General features: G+C 36.2%; 1 protein-coding gene across 7 annotated transcripts in view; it reads left to right on the top strand.

Annotated features, from left to right (window-relative positions):
* MYO3A (myosin IIIA) overlaps positions 1-21,810 on the top strand; it is a 261,924-nt gene that overhangs the window by 72,408 nt on the left and 167,706 nt on the right. For all 7 annotated transcript variants that reach the window (XM_008002560.3, XM_008002567.3, XM_073018805.1 and 4 more), the window contains 3 exons: positions 3,126-3,271; positions 5,608-5,673; positions 7,929-8,084. In XM_008002560.3, coding sequence (XP_008000751.3) covers positions 3,126-3,271; positions 5,608-5,673; positions 7,929-8,084 — 368 coding nt within the window. The remainder of the gene's footprint in view (positions 1-3,125; positions 3,272-5,607; positions 5,674-7,928; positions 8,085-21,810) is intronic.

Consider the following 21,810-nt stretch of genomic DNA (forward strand, 5'->3'; position numbering starts at 1 on the left):
TATTATTAATAGAATAAATAATATTACATATAATATTATTGTATAATATCCTAGCTTTATGGGTTTTGTATGTTTATTTTAACAAGCCATTATTCAATATTTAAATTTCCATTTAGTAAAAACACTTATTAATATGCAATTATTAGTCATTTTTCTGATGTCAGTTTTATTATTAATAAACCTATGGTAGCACAGTAGGGCTTGAAAGTTCTTTCTGGCTTAGCAAACTAATGGATATAATAGATATGAAAGAAGGTTCACTACAGTTTTTATCAAGCTGTCATGGAAATACGTGTTTGAAATTTTGTTCTTATTATATTCATCTCTCTGTAATAAGTATTTTCTAACCTTGAAGAATATATTTTAAATAATCAGCTTTCTAGTTAATCAAGAGATTTCATATCTACCACTCTATGGTATTAATAGCAAATGTCTAAGAATTAGAAAGCAATAAGGTAAACAAATATATGTATATATTCACCATAATGGCATAGAAGTATTTCAGTGTTTTTGGACCCCAGGAGGCAAGGTTGTTCAAATCAATTATCACTTGAAAAGTGAAATTCTTGATTTGGCATGTTTAAATTAAATTCTATATCAAAAGTAGTATTTGCTGGTTACATAAAGACATCCTCTGCCAGGATGAAGGGAACAAGGGAATTAGCGACTGTAGTAGATGACCATACAACTTATCATACAAACCAGGACACCCTGGAGAGTGAAAGGGGATGATATTTATTATGATTCTAGGACTACAAGCATTAAACAAGAATGTCCCAGGCAAACTGGGACATAAATTCACCTGAGCCTATGGGGAGATATCCTCTGACCACACATGTAAATTCATAAAATAATGTATTATCCTGAAAAATAATTTTCCTTAGGAAAACAATGACGGGGCAAAAGATATTATTTTTAAGCTCTAGCAAACAAAGTTATATTAAACAACAGAATAAGAAATTCATATGAATGAATTTTTTAATGTTTAACAGCTTTAAAGAGGTATAACTATAGAATTAGGTCATTTAACATATACAACATTCTGATTTTTAATGTATATTCACAGGGTTGTGCAGTCATCATCACAATCATCAAAAACGTTTTTGCTCCCCCTCAAAGAAACCTAGTAGTCATTAGCATTCACTCCTCATCTTTGCCTAAGCCCCCTTACTCTAGGCAACCATTAATCTATTTTCTGTCTCTGTGGACTGGCCTTTTCTGGATATTTTAAATAAATTGAATCATACAATATATGGCCCTGTGTCTGGCTTCTTTTACCTAGTGTAATGTTTTCAGGGTCATCTATGTAGAAGCATGTATTAATGCATCACTCATTTTAGAGTTGAATAATATTCCATTGTATGTATAGACCACATTATGTTTATCCATTTGTCAGTTGATGAATATTTGGGTGTTTATCACTTTTTGTTATTATGAGCAATATTGCTATGAATATTTGCCACATGAATTTTTAATGTAAAACTTAGGACTTTACTGTTTCCCTCAGTACTTCAGGCTATGATCTCTGATTTCAGCAGTTCACTCTCATGTGATATTGAAAATACTTTCATAGAAAAGGTTAAGAAGCACTGTGTATGATGATGTCCCATCATACTAACTCTAAGTTGAGAAACTATTCTCTCTCTTTCTTTATATATAGACATATACATACACGTGCATAATTTATTTATATATGCATTTATTATTGTCCTTCAGGTACTTAGAAATGAATTGGTTAATGGTCTTCTTATTTGCCCATAAACTTGCCACCCATGCCAGAACCAGAATATTACCCATAGCATGCTCTGGCCTCTATCTCTTCATCTATTCGAACTCCTCACCTCCTCTCAAGAGTGTCCTTTGCCCCATATGTTGTGTTTATCATTGCCTTCTTTTTATTTTTTTAATCACACTGATATGCTTATAACTAAACTGTTTCCTGTCATTGCCATTAGTGTCAGGTATTAATAAGGATTTATTTATGAAGGAGTCACCTTTCCTGGATGACATGTGTGTAAATGTTACTAACTGAATTCTAGTGTGCCCACAGATGGATTTTTTAAATGTGTTAAGCCTGATGTTAAGTGAAGTCAGAAGGTGAGATATCGTTTCCAAAAGGGCCTTAGATTTTTCACTTTGTATATCATTTTACAGTACTGTATTTAAATGACACAATTCTAATCTGCCATCATTCCAAAATTATTTTTTATTTTTCTTGTGGGTTGGCATGCACAAAACATAAAATTTCTAAAATGCAAAAAGATGATTCTTAGAATGTAAAGTTGAATTTCCTTTTTGTGTTTATTGATGTTAATAATTACCATTCACAATCAATCTGCATTTGTACTTAAACATTTACAACTAAATTGGGAAGTAATCAATGCAATAATTTCTCTATATAATACAATCTTATAATATTACAAAAACAAATTCCTCTTTTTTCCTTGTCTGTCAATTACGTCTTTTGATTACTGACATGTTTTTAAACCTGGTTGCAGTTTTACAATTTAGGGTGGCCTTGGTAAAGGCCTTGGATAGGCTGTTGGTAAAACTACATCAAGGTTTATTTTTATTCAGTTTTCTTTTATTAGTGGCTTAAAGCTTTTGCATTCCTCCAAACTTGTCTTATTCCTCCCTTAGGTAGCCTTGCCTTCTAGTTGCCAGTAGAGATCAAGGCCATCTAACTAGACAGCCCTCAAGCATGTTTACCTTTATTTCCTCCACTTTTAATTCTTCAAAAACATAGCCCTCATCTTTTCATTCCCTCAATAGATATTTATTGAGTGACTACCGCTGCCCAAACTTTAGTTGTGCATTTGATCCCATCCCTTTCCATTTGGGACACGATTTCTTTCCTCTTTTTGTTCTATATTTTCAAAAATATTTTTCATAGACTTCTTCCCTTATATTTGTAAACCTCCTAAGGTATTATCTGTTCCCAGAACAAAAATACTATTACTAATAATAATTTAATCTTTTATTCTCCTCCTAAGTTACTGCCTTCGTCTTTACTTATAGCTGTCAAACTTCACCAGTTTAAATACTTAATGCTTTGTTCTAAGTATTTTATTACATGCTTGTTAAGGTCACAAATTTCACCTTTTGGTGGTGTGGTTTTCTACTAGGTGATTGCATGTGAACAGCAATTGGATACCACTTATGATGCCAGATGTGACACTTGGTCCCTGGGTATAACGGCCATTGAGTTGGGTGATGGAGATCCTCCACTAGCTGACCTGCATCCCATGAGAGCACTCTTCAAAATACCAAGGTCAGATGACTAACATTGGGTCCAGTATCTGCAGCCTGTTTTTCTTCCTCCAGCCACTGAGTGTTCATCATGCTCTTCATGGAGACGTTCAGATACATTCCAACAAGTTGGGAGCAGAAGAGCCTGGAATATTATTCTGCTTCTTCTGAGACATTCTCTTTGTTCAGTAGTTGCATTTCCCTGGTCTAAGTAAAAGAGCTTTCTCTTGATACAGTGTGTCTTTGTCTCTTTTGCTAGGATTTGATCTCAGAAAATAGCGGTTCCTCTCACTCTTTTTCAATTCCTCAATGAGTCAGTGAGGCATCAGAGTCCATAGCCTGTGCAAGTGTTTTGCTTTGCTTTACCTACCAATCTAGTAATATTTTACTACTTGCTAAGATTTCCCTTCGTTCAGAACTTTAAAATAATATTATTAAGAAAATTATGTATAAAATTTATCCAGAAAATAATGATTTTAAACATGTTAATATTTTGAATATGTTAATGTAAAACAATAAATTTAGAAGAATAACTTCTTTTGGTGCCATGAAACCACTTGAGTATTTATGTACCCCCCACCCCTTCATGTGTGATTTTCCCCTACTATCCTATTAACTAATTTCTTTAAATACTATTTTCTATGAGTGGTGGTTAGTCCCTAGATGTTTCAGATAACTAATGTGAAAAGACTCCCTATAATTATTAAAGGTGTTATTTTTAAATATATTTTTAAGGATTTTGCCCTAATTATAATGCAGTGCACACCCAGAGCCTGTGATGACAGGGATCCAAAACATTAGAATATTTGGCATCTAACTAAATTATTATAAGACCAAAACGTTTGAATTCATTTTTGCCTTTGAATTTCTTGTCCTATCTATATGTTCCAAATTATAATACCTTGGCTATATATCATCCTTTACATACTGCTTATTTTGTAAGTGGAGAAACAACATTACAGAAAATAATGGAAAACCTTCTGTATACTAAATCCAAGACATTTCATTAATTTTGAAGAAAACAGGAAAAAAATCTGTAGTTTCTAACTCCTATTGTCATTCAGTATGTAAGGTGAAGTTGTGTACTGCCTTAGCTGCTTTAATTGTGGATTAAACCATCATATTTAGTCTGATGTTATTACTCTTGGTGATGATGCCACATGAAGGAGGGATGACACTGTTGACAGATATTGTACTTAGGTAACAGGCAATGTGCAAAGTAATTCTAGGAACTGCATCATCTTGGTTATTTCTTAATTATGTCTACCACCAGTGGACTTCCAAGAATACTGACTACGGTAATATGGAGAAAAAGAGGATCTGAAAAGCTACCCAGTTCTGAATATTCCGAAATAATCCACACTTTGTTATTCAAAGCAAGCCAATAAATCTCATAAAAGGACATTTTCAGGAGGACAAGAAACAAAACAACATTTCTGCAGAAAAGAATTACTTCTTTTAATGTGCAAATTAGCAATCTTCAAATTGTCCTCAGGATTGTGAAATGAGCTTAGTCGTGATCTGGGGTAGATGAGTAGCTGCACTTTTCTTTAATGAGCCTGTACAAACTGTACATTAATTTCATTATAAGCTATTTAAGGAGTAATGCAGAACTGAAGACAAAGTATTTCCATTTCACTAATGAAAACAAAGAGCTGTTAGAATTAACATAAAGCAGCACTTCAGCAAATTCAACTATCATGGTTGATCAATGTTGCTTGATTGCAGAGTTAGATCAGCCTCATTTTCAAGTGATGTTCCTTTGTATTCAACGAATGTGCCAAAAAATATATTTGTTCAGTTTAAACTGAAAGGAATTAATAAAATTGTTAAAGTTGTATTCACAGCTTTATCACTAATAATATTTTTCAGTTCCTTAACACTTTGTAACATGTTTCCTGCTGTGTGTCCAGTAACAACAGAACAACTCATAAGGGCATTCTGCTGTGCCACTCCCCGGCACGCTTTCCTTCATATTCCAAACAGGCCACTTCTGTGTTCCCTGGATGTTCCTCAGAGACTTCACTGGGACTCACAGGAAAAAGAAACCTTTTCCCCTGCATCTGTTGTTTCTGTTCTGTTAAGTATTGATATTTCCCCCTAGAGCTAGGTAAAAGCAAGAAGACTCTTTAAAAGAAAAAAATTAGTAGTTGGAAAAATCAGGTCATATGTTAAGTGCTAAACAAAGATTGTGTCATTTTTGTATAAAGAAAGATGAGTAATGATTTATCTGTCTTGGAGTTGGAAAAAGATGGAATCCTTGATTACAACTGGCAGAACCTGTGATTGCATTAGTCTATCTCATTTTGCACTGACTGACCAATACGCAGAATCCAACACTGATTCTTATTTTTCTAGGAATCCACCCCCAAAACTAAGGCAGCCTGAGCTATGGTCAGCAGAATTCAATGACTTCATAAGCAAGTGAGTAAAAAGAGTGTTTTAAAAAACCAAAGAAATTCCCTCCTGCTATAACTAAATCTCCTCCTATTTCTTCTTATCTGTTAAATGGCCCCAGAGATTGCTATTATTTTCTTCTAAGGAAGCACCTATAGTGTCTTTTAAATGTTGGGCAAATTTATCATTGCTCAGATAATGGCCTTAGGGTCATGTTTATTCACTTATCAATAGCTATGCTTCTGTGGACCCTTTATAATCAATGGACATGTTCTTCTGTTCACCTGTGTTTTGCCTATGAGTGTCATTTCATATGAGATGGGTCTCAACATACTATTAGGTTTTGCTTCTTTATCCAACTTTATCATCTGTGCCTTTTAATTGGGGCATTTAGCCTGTTTACATTCAATGTTAGTATTGGCATGTGTGGATTTGATCCTGTCATCATGTTGTTAGTTGGTTGTTATGCAGACTTGTTTGTGTGGCTGCTTATGGTGCCACTGGTCTATGTACCTAACTGTGTTTTTGTAGTGGCCAGTCATGGCCTTTGCTTTCCATATTTAGCACTCCTTTCAGGACCTGTTCTAAGGCAGGCCTGGTTGTAATGAATTCCCTTCACATTTGCTTGTCTGAAAAGGATCATATTTCTCCTTTGCTTATGGAACTGTAGATGCTTCCACACAAATCCTCAATGGAACTTAGTGTCTAATGTATTTCTTGCAGTTTCACCTCTGAGAAACATTTCCTGGTTTCTGCCAAGCAGTTAGTATTCTGTCCTGGTTGCTATTGGTTTGGTTTCTCTTCCTCTATTAACATTGCCAATTGTATTTAGCTTACCTGTTTTGACATCTTTCTCTTTAACTAGACAGTAAGCAACTCTAGGGCACTGAACGTGCCTTACTTGTCACTGTAACTCCAGAGTCTAGCAGAGTGCCTAGTACACATGAACGATTTGATAAAGTTTTACATGAATAAAATAATTTCATATGTGACTCTTCTGAATACATACATACAATTACTACAGATGTCAGAAATTAATGCATTCTGTTAAACTAGAGGAAAACGAAGAGCACTTGTTCTTATTTTTTAAACATTGGCATTCTTATTCCTTAGCATATTTTAGCATTCCTGGGAAATATATTTTTGGTTAAGCTCAATGAAATAAATTGCCTAATTACTATAATACCGATTAGAAATGGCGCTGCTCAAGCCAAGGCATGAGTTTCATCTTTTTATGCTTTTTTCTTCTTTTTTAATATCCCCAAATGACAGCCCAATTTTCTCATAATTGTAGACTCTGTGAATTGCAGGGTTAAAGAGGTCTTGGAAAGTTGTACAGCCCAAGTTTATATCCAGAGGTTAAATCCTTCTCAAACATGTGCACTCAGTGGCTGCCCAATCAATACTGAAATATCTCCAGTGAAAATAATATTTCCCAATTCAGCTCATTCTACTTTGATAAGCCTCACTCTTGAAAAGTTCTTCCTTAGACTGACCTGAAAGCTGTTTCTCTCTTGATTCCACCAATTCTGGGTCTTTTACCCCCTTGTGACCACTGAAAACTACTTGAGTCCTTCTTTTAAATATTCAAAGTCAGCTGTCACAGCTGGTTAAACATTCTACGTTTGTTCAAATGCTCCTCCTGTGCTGTTGTTTCAGGTGCTCTCACTAGCCCTGTCCTTTCTCAAGAATATGCTCTGGTTGAACCTATCAAGAGGTACAACATGCATTAGTACATCTGCTGTATGACCTCAAAAAATACCTATTGACATGGAATTTCAACATCCTTAGCTGAGTGGCCTTCTCAATTGGGTTACCAGTTTTATCACATAGAAAGAAACAGATCAATTGAGAAGCCTTTAAAAGCATTTATGAAGGGAAACTGCATTGTTTGTTTTATTTTTTAGATAAGCATCAAACTATAATGACTTCATTGTCATTTATCTGCAGCTACTGACTTGTAAAGGAGACTTTGCAGTGGAGACATTTTAATTATCACTATGCAATAATCCTTGCTGGGAGACGACAGAAGTGGTATTTAGTTGAAAGTTGGTATCACTGCAGCTTAATCACTCACAGATGTGTGCACTTTCACAAACATTTCATCACATTGCAGTTTGCTATTTTTGAGAGATTAAAAATTGCAATTAATGTATTTTAAGCTTGGGCTGAGCATTTGTGAGGAGCATCACTCGTGTGTTAGATTAATTTTTAGGAATATGAATAATAGTTTCAAAACTCTAACTTATCTAACAATTGCATGTTCTTTTTTGCCAGTGCAGGTGCTTGACTAAAGATTATGAAAAGCGTCCAACAGTGTCAGATCTTTTACAACATAAATTCATTACTCAAATTGAGGGCAAAGATGTGATGTTACAAAAACAATTAATGGAATTCATTGGCATCCATCAATGCATGGGAGGCACAGAAAAGTCCAGGTAATCAAATAATATCTTGATTCTAAAATCCAGAGATTATTGAAAGATTTTGAATAGTTTAATAATGCATTAGTTTTTAAGGTGAATAAAATTTGGAGGTAATGGGGACTTACGTGAAAAGTGAATGTCACCTGTTGAATTGCATCTCAATATTAGTAAAATTACCGGCAACACTTTTATTTTTTTTGAAACGGAGTCTCACTCTGTCGCTCAGGCTGGAGTACAGAGGCACGATCTCGGCTCACCGCAACCTCCACCTTCTGGGTTCAAGCAATTCTCCTGCCTCAGCCTCCCAAGTAGCTGGGACTACAGGCCCCTGCCACCACACCTGGCTAATTTTTTGTATTTTTAGTAGAAACGGGGTTTCACTGTGTTAGCCAGTATGGTCTCGATCTCCTGACCTTGTGATCCGCCCGCCTTGGCCTCCCAAAGTGCTGACATTACAGGCGTGACAGGCAGCACTTTTTAAACAAGTTTTAAGAACAAAGAATGTAAACTTCAAAAGATCATTTTTGTGTTGGTATATGTTTTCTTGTATTTTCTACTTTTCTATAAAGTAAGATATCTTAGATTTGGGATTAAAAAAACATAAAACTTGAAAGACCTTTTGGCACTATTATTTGTTCATTTTCCCTGGTTAAATTATATTTAAGATCATTTTAAATATCTTTGTACATCCTATTGGGATTTTAAATAGTATATAAGTTTATTTCAGGAAATTTAAAAGTCACAGAAAAATATACAATGGAAAATTAATCAAGTATAACATTTTAATCTGTAACCTTTTAATATCTTCTTCTTGGGTATACTTTTTTTTTTTTTTTTTTTGAGACAGGGTCTCACTTTGTCACCCAGGCTGGAGTGCAGTGGCACCATCTCTGATCACTGTAACCTCAACCTCCAGGGTTCAAGTGATCCTCTTTCTTCAGACCCCCCAAGTAGCTGGGACTATAGGTACGCACCACCATGCCTGGCTAATTTTTGTATTTTTAGTATAGACAGGGTTCTGCCATGTTGCCCAGGCTGGTCTTGAATTCCTGAGCTCAAGTGATCCACCTGCCTCAGCTTCCCAAAAGGCTAAAATTACAGGCGTGAGCCACTGTGCCCAGCCAGACATTTTTAAACATTTTTAAAACAAAATTGTAATAGTATTATATGTGTCCCAGAGACTGTCTACTTTCACTGGAGTGAATATCCATATAATTAAACATTCTTCTAACACAAAATTTTAATGGCTAGATAACATTCCCTTGCCTGACAATTTAATGATTAATTTAAATAATTCCATACATTTTGGCTGTTACTGTTTTTACTCTATCAAGTAACTGTGTAATGAACAGAGTTGTACATTAATCTCTTACTATTTTCTTAAGATAAATTCCTATAGATGGTACTATTAAATCAAAAAATTATTAAAGTTAAATTTATAATTTCACTTTATTCTTGAGAATCATATTTGTTTCATCCCAGGAGCATATCACTATTTAAGGAGTTGGAAGAAGTGAATAGGACATTACTTATTTGAATTCCTGTTGTGAATGTACACATTTAGTTCCCATTTGTTTAATGCCTGCTATGTGCCAGATTTTATGTTAGGACTTTATTATGTTATCTCATGTGATTTTACAACAAATCTGAGGAAAATATTTTATGATAACCCATTTTCACAGCTGAAAAAAATTGAAGTTGGCAGAGGTTAATTAACTTGCACAAGGCTGCACAGGAAATAAATGACTTAGCAAGGATTCAAATTCTGATCTTAAAGCCCAAGCTTTAATTCACAGGAGTAAATGAACTAATGATTGTGGATGATCTTGGGAGATAATAATCCATGCCTGTTTGAGTTTACAGCTTTGCTGCAGAGACAGACCTGATATACCTTTAATGAGGAAGAATTAGGTGACAAAAAGAAAGAAGCAGATGTGTAGTTTGTAATGAGGAGATAATCATGCCCATCTTTTTATCTTTGTGTAAATGTAGTTTCATAATCTGTTGCAACCTCATTCTTCCCAAAATAGACAACAAATAATCAAAATAAACAGAAATTGAGGTGTATTCACATTGTGTAGGAAGTTCAATGTCAAGAACTGTGAAGGATCTGAGATATTGCCCTACCTGCAAGCTAACAATTTGGCCTGCCACAGTTTCATGAATGCTAGTAGAAGACACAAGATTCATGGATGAGAGACAAAGGACTTTACTACTCATTGCCAAGCTGACAGCATGAGTTTATGTTCACATTGGTTCTCCTTGCCCGCTACAGTCCTAGGGGAAATGTGGAATAGATGGATGTTGTGTCCACACTTGGCTTGCCTCATAACTGGGAAACCCTGAACTTGGGAAACTACAATCTTTTAAAGGGGCTGCTTGCATGCTTGCCCAAATTTTGCCTTGGAGGAAGCTTTACTTTACCATCCTGGACACCAAATAAAACTTCCATCTGTCCTAGAGGGAGACAGTATTTTTAATTTCTAAGGCTGTTTGCTATACAAACATTATTGAAAATATAGTCTGGAACAAAAGCTAATATAAGACAGGCAGAAATTTGAGAGACCCATGAGTAATTGTCTCCCAGTGTTCAAGCATCATAAGATTGGCTGCACTACACAGCATTTAGATTGTCATTAGATTGTCATGCTTGTGCTGTTTCAGTGATTATTGGGCACAGTGTTATGCCCAACACTTTCTGATTCTGAGACGCAAGATGTAGTCTTGTTTATCCTGTTAAAAATTGAGAATATGCTTTCAGTATGAGAATTCATGATATACTCAGTTATGGAAATTTTTCAGTTGTTTTTTTAAGTATTGATCCTCTCTCATTCTTTTCACTTTTTATTCCTGAGACATAAATGTTGGAACTTCCTATTTTACCTCACATGTCTTGCAATTTCTCTGTCATGTTTGTCACTCATTTATCAATCTCTGCTACAGTCTGAATGAATTCTTCAAAATTGTTTTCCAGTTCACTAATTTTCTCATAGAACTGGGCCTAGTCTAGATATCTTGTATACCAGTATTTTTTTCATGCTGATATCTATTATACATCAACATCTATATTTTTCATTTCTATAATTTCTTACTTGGTGAGTGGTTTTTTTTGTTAACCACTCTTTTCATATCTGACTTTTCATATCTGGCTATTCATTTTTTCTTTTGGGGGAAAGTAATTCCATTTTTCTTCTCTTTGATCTTAAACATACTTTTTAACAGTAACTCTCAGATTTGCATTTCAGCACAGGTGAATTGTCCTGATTATTGAGTTCATTTGTTTATTTAATATTTGGTTTCCTTAGTCTAGGGTTCAGAATTTTCGTTTGCTTTCTCATCTTGAGTGGGAGGTTTTCTATTTTGATTTTTCTTTCCTTCTGCATTCTGTCTATCTGGAGGGTTTTGCCTTTGCCATTACTGGTTTCAAGATTCCCCAGGGCCCATCGTGATTTGAAGGAAACTGCAGATCTAGTTACTGAGCCAGTGAGAAGTAGATCTTCTGTCTCTCCATCCTGCCATCTCAAGCACCTGGCTCCGTATAAAAGGAAGAAGCAGCAGAGATTTTTCAGTCTTTTTCCCAGGCAAAGAACCCCACACTCAGCCCCATTCTTCCCACCACATCTCGGTCAAGGCCTTCATTGTGAATGTGTGTTTTAGTTCCTTTACTCTCCACGCCTCTTTTTCCCGTTTTTGGTGCCTGACTTCGAATCAGCCTATAGTTTCTGCCCTCTTACCTGGTGTTCTTGTTTGCTCTGTTAGGTCCACTCTAATGCTCATCTTGTTTTAGAAAATATCTTTGTCTTTTTAATTTTATTTTTTAACATGTAAGAAATATTTTATTTTTTACAAACATATGTTTGGAAGAGGTGGGAGTTGAACTTGAATTTTTACCCACAACACTCCTTTGACCATGGATCTTAGTTCAAAGGAGGAGGAAAGATTTTCCAGCCCTCAGCATGCATATTCACACTAGTCCCAAAGTGTCAGACTTACTCAGGCAAAAGAAAAGAGGCTTGGTTATGCTGCTGGTAACACATTAAACAAAAGCTGTCTTCTTGAAGATCATGAAAAATAACTTGATTTGTCACAGTTTCTGATGTTGGTAAAATGGATCAAAAAATCTGATTGTATTAAATCTACATAGCTAACTCAAAGCTGACATTTTTCTTTTTGTACATGATATTATCCTTTAGAATTGAATTGAGGTATGTGCTTGGCAGGATAATTTTTTTTTAATTAAAGATTCAGCTTTAAAGAAAACGGTCCTAATATAAATTGAATACAAACTGAATACTTTATAAACTTCCTTGTTGGGAGGAAGTGGAGTATTGGGAGATACTGTGGAATGGATATGAGAACTTTCTATTTTCAGTCAAGACCTGAATATAAAACACATCACTTTTCTAACTTATTCAACTATTCTGAAGAATTAAGACCATGTCGTAATACACTCCTCGAAAAACAGGAAAGCATTTTTCACATGAGTTAAAATTGACAACGTTAGAAGGCAGACTAAATTGGTAGAAACTCCAGTTATAAAATATTTTAAAATAAAATTTTTCCTTTGAATCCAGTATTTTTAAACTGTTGACTATCTGATTTAATAGGAATAGATAAAAGTCATTTGTAACTGAAATGTGCTATTCAGAATTCTTGACGAAAACAATAAAAGCCCACTTAAAAAGTAAAGCAGTTTAGTGGACAGTGTTGGATGGCTCAGAGAATGGAGAGGATGGGAGAGAGCCAGGTTTAGTCATTAAAGCAGGGGGCTTCAACTGTCCTTCCTCAAGAATCATCAGCTAAACGGCTGCCACTGAAAACCACCCACCTGCCTCTAACATTGCCTGCCGTGACACTAGTTTCTTGAATGCCACATCCCACTCAAAATATTTGTAAACTGACTTTGAGCTTTATGTTGCTTCCTTGAGGTTCTAAGTTCCATACTGGACCATCTGATCGCCCACACGTAGGTTACAGGTCCACACAGGTGGTGAGAGACACTTGGTCTCAGCTCACTTCCAGTTTCTATGTGAGAGGCAGAGTCCTGCCTGCTAACCATTTTGAAATTTCTTCCCCACAGCAGACGGGTATTTTTGAGCTGCTGAAGCAACAGATGGATAGCCATTATATGGAATATTTTTTATTCTATTTCATTCTATTTTAGAGACAGGGTCTCACTGTTGCTCAGGCTGACCTCAAAATTCTGGGCTCAAGTGATCCTCCTGCATCAGCCTCCTGTGTAGCTGAGCTTACAGGCACAAACCACCACATCTACCTCCTGTACGGAATATTTAACACTTCCTACAATTCCTTCTTTTATATGTCTTGAATATTTGCCTAAAAATATTATTTAAACTATAATTGTCATTCCTCGTAAAGAAAATATCTAACCCAGCATCTACTTAAATGATAACAAATTCCAAATTAAAACTTCCTTTTTTTGAAAGTCATATTATTAACATGTTATCATCTTAAATTTTCTTTGTGTTGTATATACAATGCAAAATAACTTTAATATTTTACTTGATACTCTCAACATGCTAGTGGCAATTACCTTTGACATTTATAGATTGTTATATTTTGCATATGATTTTGTAGAAATAAAAAGGATTTAGTAACTCCTTTTTCTTACTAATGTTGGTTTCTTAGACCAAAAATCCTGGCTGTGTTTGTGGTGCTGTTGTAACTAGTCCACTTGTCCTGGCATCTATGGTTTTCAGGCCAGAATATAAGGTGTATTTGAGACATATGTGGAAGGATTAACAAAGGAAATCAAACTAAAAATTGACTATCAAATCAGTGTTAAAACTACCTGCTGGGTGCGGTGACTCACGCCTGTAATCCCAGCACTTTGGGAGGCCAAGGCGAGTGGATCACGAGGTCAGGAGTTCGAGACCAGCATGGCCAACATAGTGAAACCCCCTCTCTACTAAAAATACAAAAAATTAGTCAGGCGTGGTGGTGGGCGCCTATAATCCCAGCTACTTGGGAGGCTGAGGCAAGAGAATCACTTGAACCAGGGAGGCGGAGGTTGCAGTGAGCCCAGATCATGCTATTGCACTCCAGCCCAGGTGGCAGTGGGAGACTCTGTCTCAAAAAAAAAAAACAAAAAACCCCACCCAAGCTGTCAATTCCTTATTAGGTGTGGGACTTTATGTAATGTAAATTTGCTCAAATAGGATTTTGATTTTACAAAACAGAACAATGAAAAGAGAAAACAAATCAATAGAAAGTAATAATAGGGTCCTTCCATGTAGCACAATGCGTGACTCCATTTTATGTTCTATTTTCTGGGCAAGATCATTTTTCTTTAATGGCTGTGACTATGTCATGGTGAGAATTATTCACCCTTTGGAACATGTATGCTTTTCCTTAACACACGAGACTTTAAGAATGCTATCCCCATTGCTTTACTAACAATTATATTTTCAATTCCCATCTCCATGTGACTGAAAGATACTTCAAACTCAACGTGTCCAAAATTAAACTTGTGATATTCCATCTAAAATGTGTTATTTGTTCCCTTTCTTATTTTATTTTATTTGTTTTTTTTTGAGACAGGGTCTTACTCTATCACCCAGGCTAGAGTGCAGTGGCATGATCTCGGCTCACTGCAACCTCCACCTCCCAGGTTCAAGCGATTCTCCTGCCTCAGCTTCCCAAATAGCTGAGATTACAGGCGCCAACCACTGTGACGGGCTAATTTTTGTATTTTTTTTTTTTTTTTAAGTAGAGATGGGGTTTCACCATCTTTGCCAGGCTGGTCTCAAACTCTTGACCTTGTGGTCCACCCGCCTCGGCCTCCCAAAGTGCTGGGATTACAGGCGTGAGCCACTGCAACCGGCTGTTCCCTTTTTTATTAATGACACCACCACTTATCTCATTATGCCAACCAGAAATCTAGGGATTATCTTAGCCTATTCCTCTCTCCTACTTTTCATTTTTAGTCCAAACCAGGACTAAATTTATTACGATCTCACTCAACATCAATTGTGCTATAATCTTTGCTACCCTAGAAATCACGGATTGAGATGACTTCCATGTTGTCTCAACATTTGTTGAGGCCATTGTATAAAGGTCTGGATAAAGGTTCTCCACAGGGGTCTGACAGCTGAATCCTTTATAGAGCCTGTGCTCTGGGGCTAACCTTTTAGTAAACAGGATAAGACAAGCACATAAATAACCATTATACAAAATTTCAATCCCATTTTCACTAGCAGGGGGAGGATGGCTTATCCAGGAGGTGGCCTTTGAATCAGCACCACGAGGGATAAACTGGACTAAATCATGTGAAGATAGAGTTACCACAAGATGAACATTATAGCTGGAAAAACAGCCTGAGCAAAATCATGAAATCAAGGATAAGCTGACAGAAAGGCAAGCATTTAATCAAGCTGTAAGGGGAAAACCCAGAGATAGGATTGGAGAGGTATACTGAGACCAGATCCCTGAGAGCACTGAAAGTCAGACTGAGAGGTTTGACCTGTGTCCATGACAGCCCAAAGTGGGGAGTACCCCATTGCTAGCTCTTAAGCCACCTGTGCCCTACTGTGCACCAGCCTTTTGTTGGTTCTAAAAGGTAAATTATGGATATACCAAGACAGACTACAGCATTAATTTTGGATTCATTTTGCTTGTTCCCAGTATGACCATATTCTCATACGTTTCTTCCTAACTTTAAAATTTTGTATGTTTTTGAAGGTAGGGGGAGTTGGTCCCAACTGTGTTTAATTATCATCTATCTCTAAATGTGTTTAATTGGGTCTTATCCTTCTGCCATCTTCTATTGCACAACAGTAGGTGCCCAGCCGTTATTACAGACACTTGAATCCCAGCCCCTGCCTTGGACTGCCAGGATGGCAACTCCACTGTCTACAGCAGCCCACTCAAGCTAGGGACCCAGACAGGAGTATTTCTCTTCACTTAGTTCAGTGTAAGTTGATTCTAATGGCTCCGTAGATGAAGGACTGTAAGTGTCTCAAATTAAAATTAGAAACAGGAGAGCACCATTCTGGAAAACAAGATAACCTAGAGTTTGCTTTTATTCAGATAGGAATCGATCATGAATCAAGAAACTGGATAATGATAGCTCCATCATTAAAATACATGGCCATTTGCTATGACCAGATCTAGTTGCTAGTCTAGGAAAAAATAGAAAAGGAGCTACAGATCACATAAAGATAATTCTATTAATAATATTAACAAAGGCTGATGTTGACTCTTGAGTGTTGAAAGGATGATGAATTTGCTTCAAAATTATAGTATGTATTTAATAAGCTGTAATAGGCAAGACAGAGGCTAGTGTCTGGATATTTATATATTTAACATATTGATATATATTTAATATTGGTATATATTTAATATATGTGGACATTTATTTGTTTCTATGTTTTTGTGTTTATTTTTAAATGGATTGTGTGTGTGTGTGTGTGTGCACACATAATTTGTGCTTATATTCTAAGTAAGATTTTATTTTAGAAGATTCCCATCTTATCTTGGCTAAAATAAAAAGTGAAGGAACTGTCCCTGTCAGTGCTAGAAGGAGAGGTCTCATAAAGGAATATACTGGTAGCTGTGTCCATCCAAGATGGACAACTCAGGAAGAAACAGATAAAGCTGGGGAATACAGCAAGGATCCCTCTAGGACTAGGAAATTTGGAAAATATACAATAACTTACCCTTTCCTGTCTTAAATATTTCCTTATGTCAGTCTTCAGTACCTCTTCTTCCAGAAAGCTCCCAGAATAAAAACTAAGTGGCTTTTTAATGTGGTCTCCAGGAATTTTAAAAGGAATAGGAAATTGAATGATTATTCATGATACTTACTTACTTATACTTACTTACTTATACTCATGATACTTACAATGGAGAAGGCCATTGTAAGTATCTCTGCTCCTGAGTAGCATTAAATAAAGGAATTCAAGTAAATAAGAAGAAGCAGTTGCTGATACTACAAAAAAACTGTAAATAATTCTAAGAATAAGTTACATTGTTGCTTCAAAATGAAACAGCGTAAAGAACCATGGTGCAATCTGCCCACTTGTGCTAAACACCTTGTTCAGTTCCTGTCTTTATCATGCCACTTCCCCCCGCCAAATAATTACACAATCATAGATTATTATTGCTGGAAAGGAGCTTTGAATGTGGATCCTTATTTTAGAGATCAGGAAATTAAATCTCAGAGAAATTGAATCCTGCCTTCTGAAACAATAGCCAGTTAATGACCAGCACAAAGTTGTAACTCAAGTATAATGATTTTCAGACTAGCTCTTTTACTAGTTTCTCTTTTCCTCAGTAGTGTTAGAAGTTGGCGATCACAAAACTGATGGACAGATTTTGTTTGAGCTACTTTGTATGGTTTACTCACAATGGGCATTTACACTTAAATTTTATTTTATTTCTTTGGTATACTGCAATTAGAGTTTGCATTACTAAGTAGAATATTCAATGGTCAAGGAATCTTTGTTCATGTTTTCCCTAAGACTTTTTTTTTTTTTTTTTTTTTTTTTGAGATAGAGTCTCACTCTGTCACCCAGGCTGGAGTGCAGTGGCGCCATCTTGGCTCACTGCAAGTTCTGCCTCCCGGGTTCACGCCATTCTCCTGCCTCAGCCTCCCGAGTAGCTGGGACTACAGGCGCCCGCCACCATACCCGGCTAATTTTTTTGTATTTTTTTTTGTAGGGATAGGGTTTCACCGTGTTAGCCAGAATGGTCTCGATCTCCTGACCTCGTGATCTGCCTGCCTCAGCCTCCCAAAGTGCTAGGATTACAGGCGTGAGCCACTGCGCCCGGCCCCCTGAGAGTATTTTTTAATTAAATTAAGGATACAGAGTGTGGAAACAACTAAGTTTAAAATGGGTATCTAACTTATCCTTGAAATGTTTGGGAAATAATAATTTAGGAACTAGGTTTAATGACACATCGATATGGGTGTTGACAATCATCAACATAGTGATATTTTCATTTCTTTTGGAAAGAGTCCCTCATACCTATGATGAGTTTAGGGGTTTGCCTATGTTATTAGTAGTCAAGCTCTCAGCAGGGGCCAACAAAACTCTGCATTCAGTGAAAAAAAGGCCTGGACCATTTTCTCTAGTAATTAATAGTATGAGTTGTACTGCACTCTGAGACTTTTTAGCCTATTTTGTGTGCCCTACATGATCTACTTTTCAGTTTTTAGTTTCATTTAGGCTTAAAATGGCAAGTCGTCAGTGGCTCCCATCATGAGTCACTGATGACAGTAAGTGTTCCTATAAGGACCAACTTGCTCATCTCTCCCTGTGGATCCACCGACATTGTAGCCCCTGGGGCCACTTGCTGGTTGCTGAACCTGCTATGTATCTTCATTCCTCTCCATTTTGGCTCATGGAGTGTTCTCTCCTTGACATCTCACCCACCTTCATTCTCTTCTTGGGAATATACTTAAAACCAGTCTCCAACTGTTGGCACCTTTGAGAAACCTTTCCCAGAAGTTCCGAGTATGTGTTTACACTTTCTTTCCTCTGTGGTCATACGTCACTTTGTTCTTACTTCAGTTAGACACACCTGGGATAGAGTCCCAATCCTGCCGTCTATTAGTCTTGCCATGAACTAATTTTGTGACTCTGTACAAGTTACTGAACCTCTTAGACACAGTTACACCCTATTTATAAAATGAGGACACCAATAACACCTACCTGGTAAAAGTGAGAGAATAAATGAAATAAAATAAACACCATGAAGCACCTGTACAACATTAGCAGTCACCAGCATTTTGTGGATAGTTACGTGCATCTGCATTTTACAAATCTTAATCATCTATGTCTCCAGTGCTGAGTCTAGTAATTTGCATGTAGTAAGTGCTCAATAAATATATATTGTTTGGAATTGAAGAGTTTGGGTTGAGATCTGAAATAGAATGCCTTGATATGGCTTTATATGTTCAATAGACACAATTAATAGTGCGTTTAGCTATTTATTACTTACTATGAGAAAAAAATTGGAGAACCAATTAACATGGAAGATTTTTTGAGATAAAGGTTTTGAAATTTTGTTCTAAATTTTTTAAATAGATACTTCCAAATCTATTTTTATATATGGTGAGAGATAGAGATCTAGTATCATTCCTTTGCATATGTATACCCAGTTTTCCCAACACCATTTATTGAAGAGATTGTCTTTTCCCCACTGTATGGTCCTGGCACCTGTATTAGTCCATTCTCACACTGTTCTAAAGAACTACCTGAGCCTAGTAATTTATGAAGTGAAGAAGTTTAATTGATTCACTGTTCCTCAGGCTGTACAGAAAGCATGATTGGGGAGACCTCAGGAAACTTACAATCATGGTGGAAGGGTAAAGAGAAGCAAGCACATCTTCACATGGTGTCAGCAGTGAGAGAGTCAAGGGGGAAATTCTACACACTTTCAAGCAACCAGATCTCATGAGAACAGCAAGGAGGAAGTCCGCCCTCATGATTTAGTCACCTCCCACAGGGTCCCTCCCCCCAACATTAGGAATTATAATTCAACATGAGATTTGGGTGGGGACACAGAGCCGTATCAGCACCTTTGTGAAAAAAGAGCCCACTGTGGGTTTATGGACTTATCTCGAGGTTCTCTATTCTGTCCCATTGGTCCATGTGTCCATTTTTATGCTAGTGCCCTGTTATTTGGGTTACTATGCCTCTGTATAATTTGAAGTCAAGTAATGTGATTCCTCCAGTTTTGTTCTTTTTTGCTTATGATGGCTTTGGCTATTCTGGGTCTTTTGTGGTTCCATATAAATTTTAGCATTGTTTTTTCTATTTCTGAAGAATGTCATTGGTATTTTGGTAGGGATTGCAATTAAATCTGTAGATTGCTTTGGGTAGTATGGGCATTTTAGCAATAGTGATTCTTCCAATCCATAAACATGGAATAGCCTTCCATTTTTTGGTGTCCCCTTCAATTTCTTGCATCAATTATATAGTTTTCATTGTAGAGATTTATCACTTCTTTGGTTACTTCCTAGGCATTTTATTTTATTTGTAGCTATTGTAAATGGTGTTACTTTCTTGATTTCTTTTTCAGATTGTTTGCTGTTGGCATATAGAAATGCTACTGATTTTTGTACGTTGATTTTGCACTCTTTACTGATTTATTTATCAGTTCTAATAGTTTTCTTGTGGAGTTGTTTAGGTTTTTTCAAGTATACCATCATATCCTCTGCAAACAAGGATAATATGACTTCTTCCTTGTCAATGTGGATTCCCTTTATTTCTTTCTCTGGTCTGATGGCCCTACCTAGGACTTTCAGTACTATATTGAATAACAGTGGGCATCTTTTTCATATTCCTGATCTTAGGGAAAAGGCTTTACATTTTTCCCCATTCTGTATGATACTAGTCATGGATCTGTCATATGTTCCCTTTTATTTTGTTAAGGTATGTTTCTTCAAAACCCAGTTTTTGTCATTTCAATTGATGCTTAATTTTTCACATGGGTTTTGTCCTTCATTCTGTTAATATAATGTATCACATTGATGGATTTCCATATGTTGAACCATCCTTACATCCCTGGGATAAATCCCACTTGCTCATAATGAATGAGTTTTTGTTTGTTTGTTTGTTTATTTGTTTTGAGATGGATTTTCACTCTTGTTGCCCAGGCTAGAGTGCAATGGCATGATCTCGGCTCACCGCAACCTCCACCTCCCGGGTTCAAGTGATTCTCCTGCCTCAGCCTCCCGAGTAGCTGGGATTACAGGCAGACGCCACCGTGCCTGGCTAATTTTTGTTGTTGTTGTTGTATTTTTAGTAGAGACGGGATTTCTCCATGTTGGTCAGGCTGGTGTCGAATTCCCAACCTCAGGTCATCCGCCTGCCTCAGCCTCCCAAAGTGCTGGGATTACAAAATGTGTAGTTGAATTTGGTTTGGTAGTATTTTGTTGAGAATTTTTGCATCAAGATTCATTTGTGATATTGCCCTATAGGGCTTTCTTTCTCCTCTACTTTTCAGAATAGTTTGAGGAGGATTGGCATTAGTTCTTTAAATGTTTGGTAGGTGTCAGCAGTGAAGCCATTGTGTCCCAGGCTTTTTTTGCTGAGAGACTTTTTATTATGGCTTTGATCTCATTACTTCATATTGGTCTGTTCAGGTTTTGGATTTCTTTATGGTTCAATCTTGGTAGATTGTATGTGTCTAGGAATTTATTTATTTATTCTAGATTTTTCAATTTGTTGACATACACTTGCTCCTATTAGCTACCAAAGATCCTTTGAATTTCTGTGGTGTCAGTTGTAATGTATCCTTTTTCAATTCTGATTTTACTTAATTGGGTCTTCTCTCATTTTTCTTAGTCTGGCTAAAGGTTTGTCAATTTTCTTTATCTTTAAAAAATCAATCTTTTGTTTAATTGATCTTTTGCATTGCTTTCTTCATTTCAAATTCATTTATTTCTGCTCTGATCTTTATTATTTCTTTTCTTTTACTAATCTTGAGTTTAGATAGCTCTTGCTTTTTTAGCTCTTGCCTACATCATTAGGTTGTTTATTTGAAGTTTTTTTTTTTTTGATGTAAGCACTGATAGCTATAAATTTGCCTCCTATTACTGCTGTCACTGTATTCCATAGGTTTTAGTATGTTGTGCTTTCATTATAATTTTTATTTCAATAAATTTTTCAATTTCCTTCTTAATGCCTTCATTGACCCATTAGTTGTTTAGTATCATGTTGTTTAACCCTGTTCCTGTTTTTTTTAAGTGCACCTTGCTGCCATTGCT

The sequence above is a fragment of the Chlorocebus sabaeus genome, chromosome 9 (assembly GCF_047675955.1).
Source record: "Chlorocebus sabaeus isolate Y175 chromosome 9, mChlSab1.0.hap1, whole genome shotgun sequence".
Classification (NCBI taxonomy): Eukaryota; Metazoa; Chordata; class Mammalia; order Primates; family Cercopithecidae; genus Chlorocebus; species Chlorocebus sabaeus.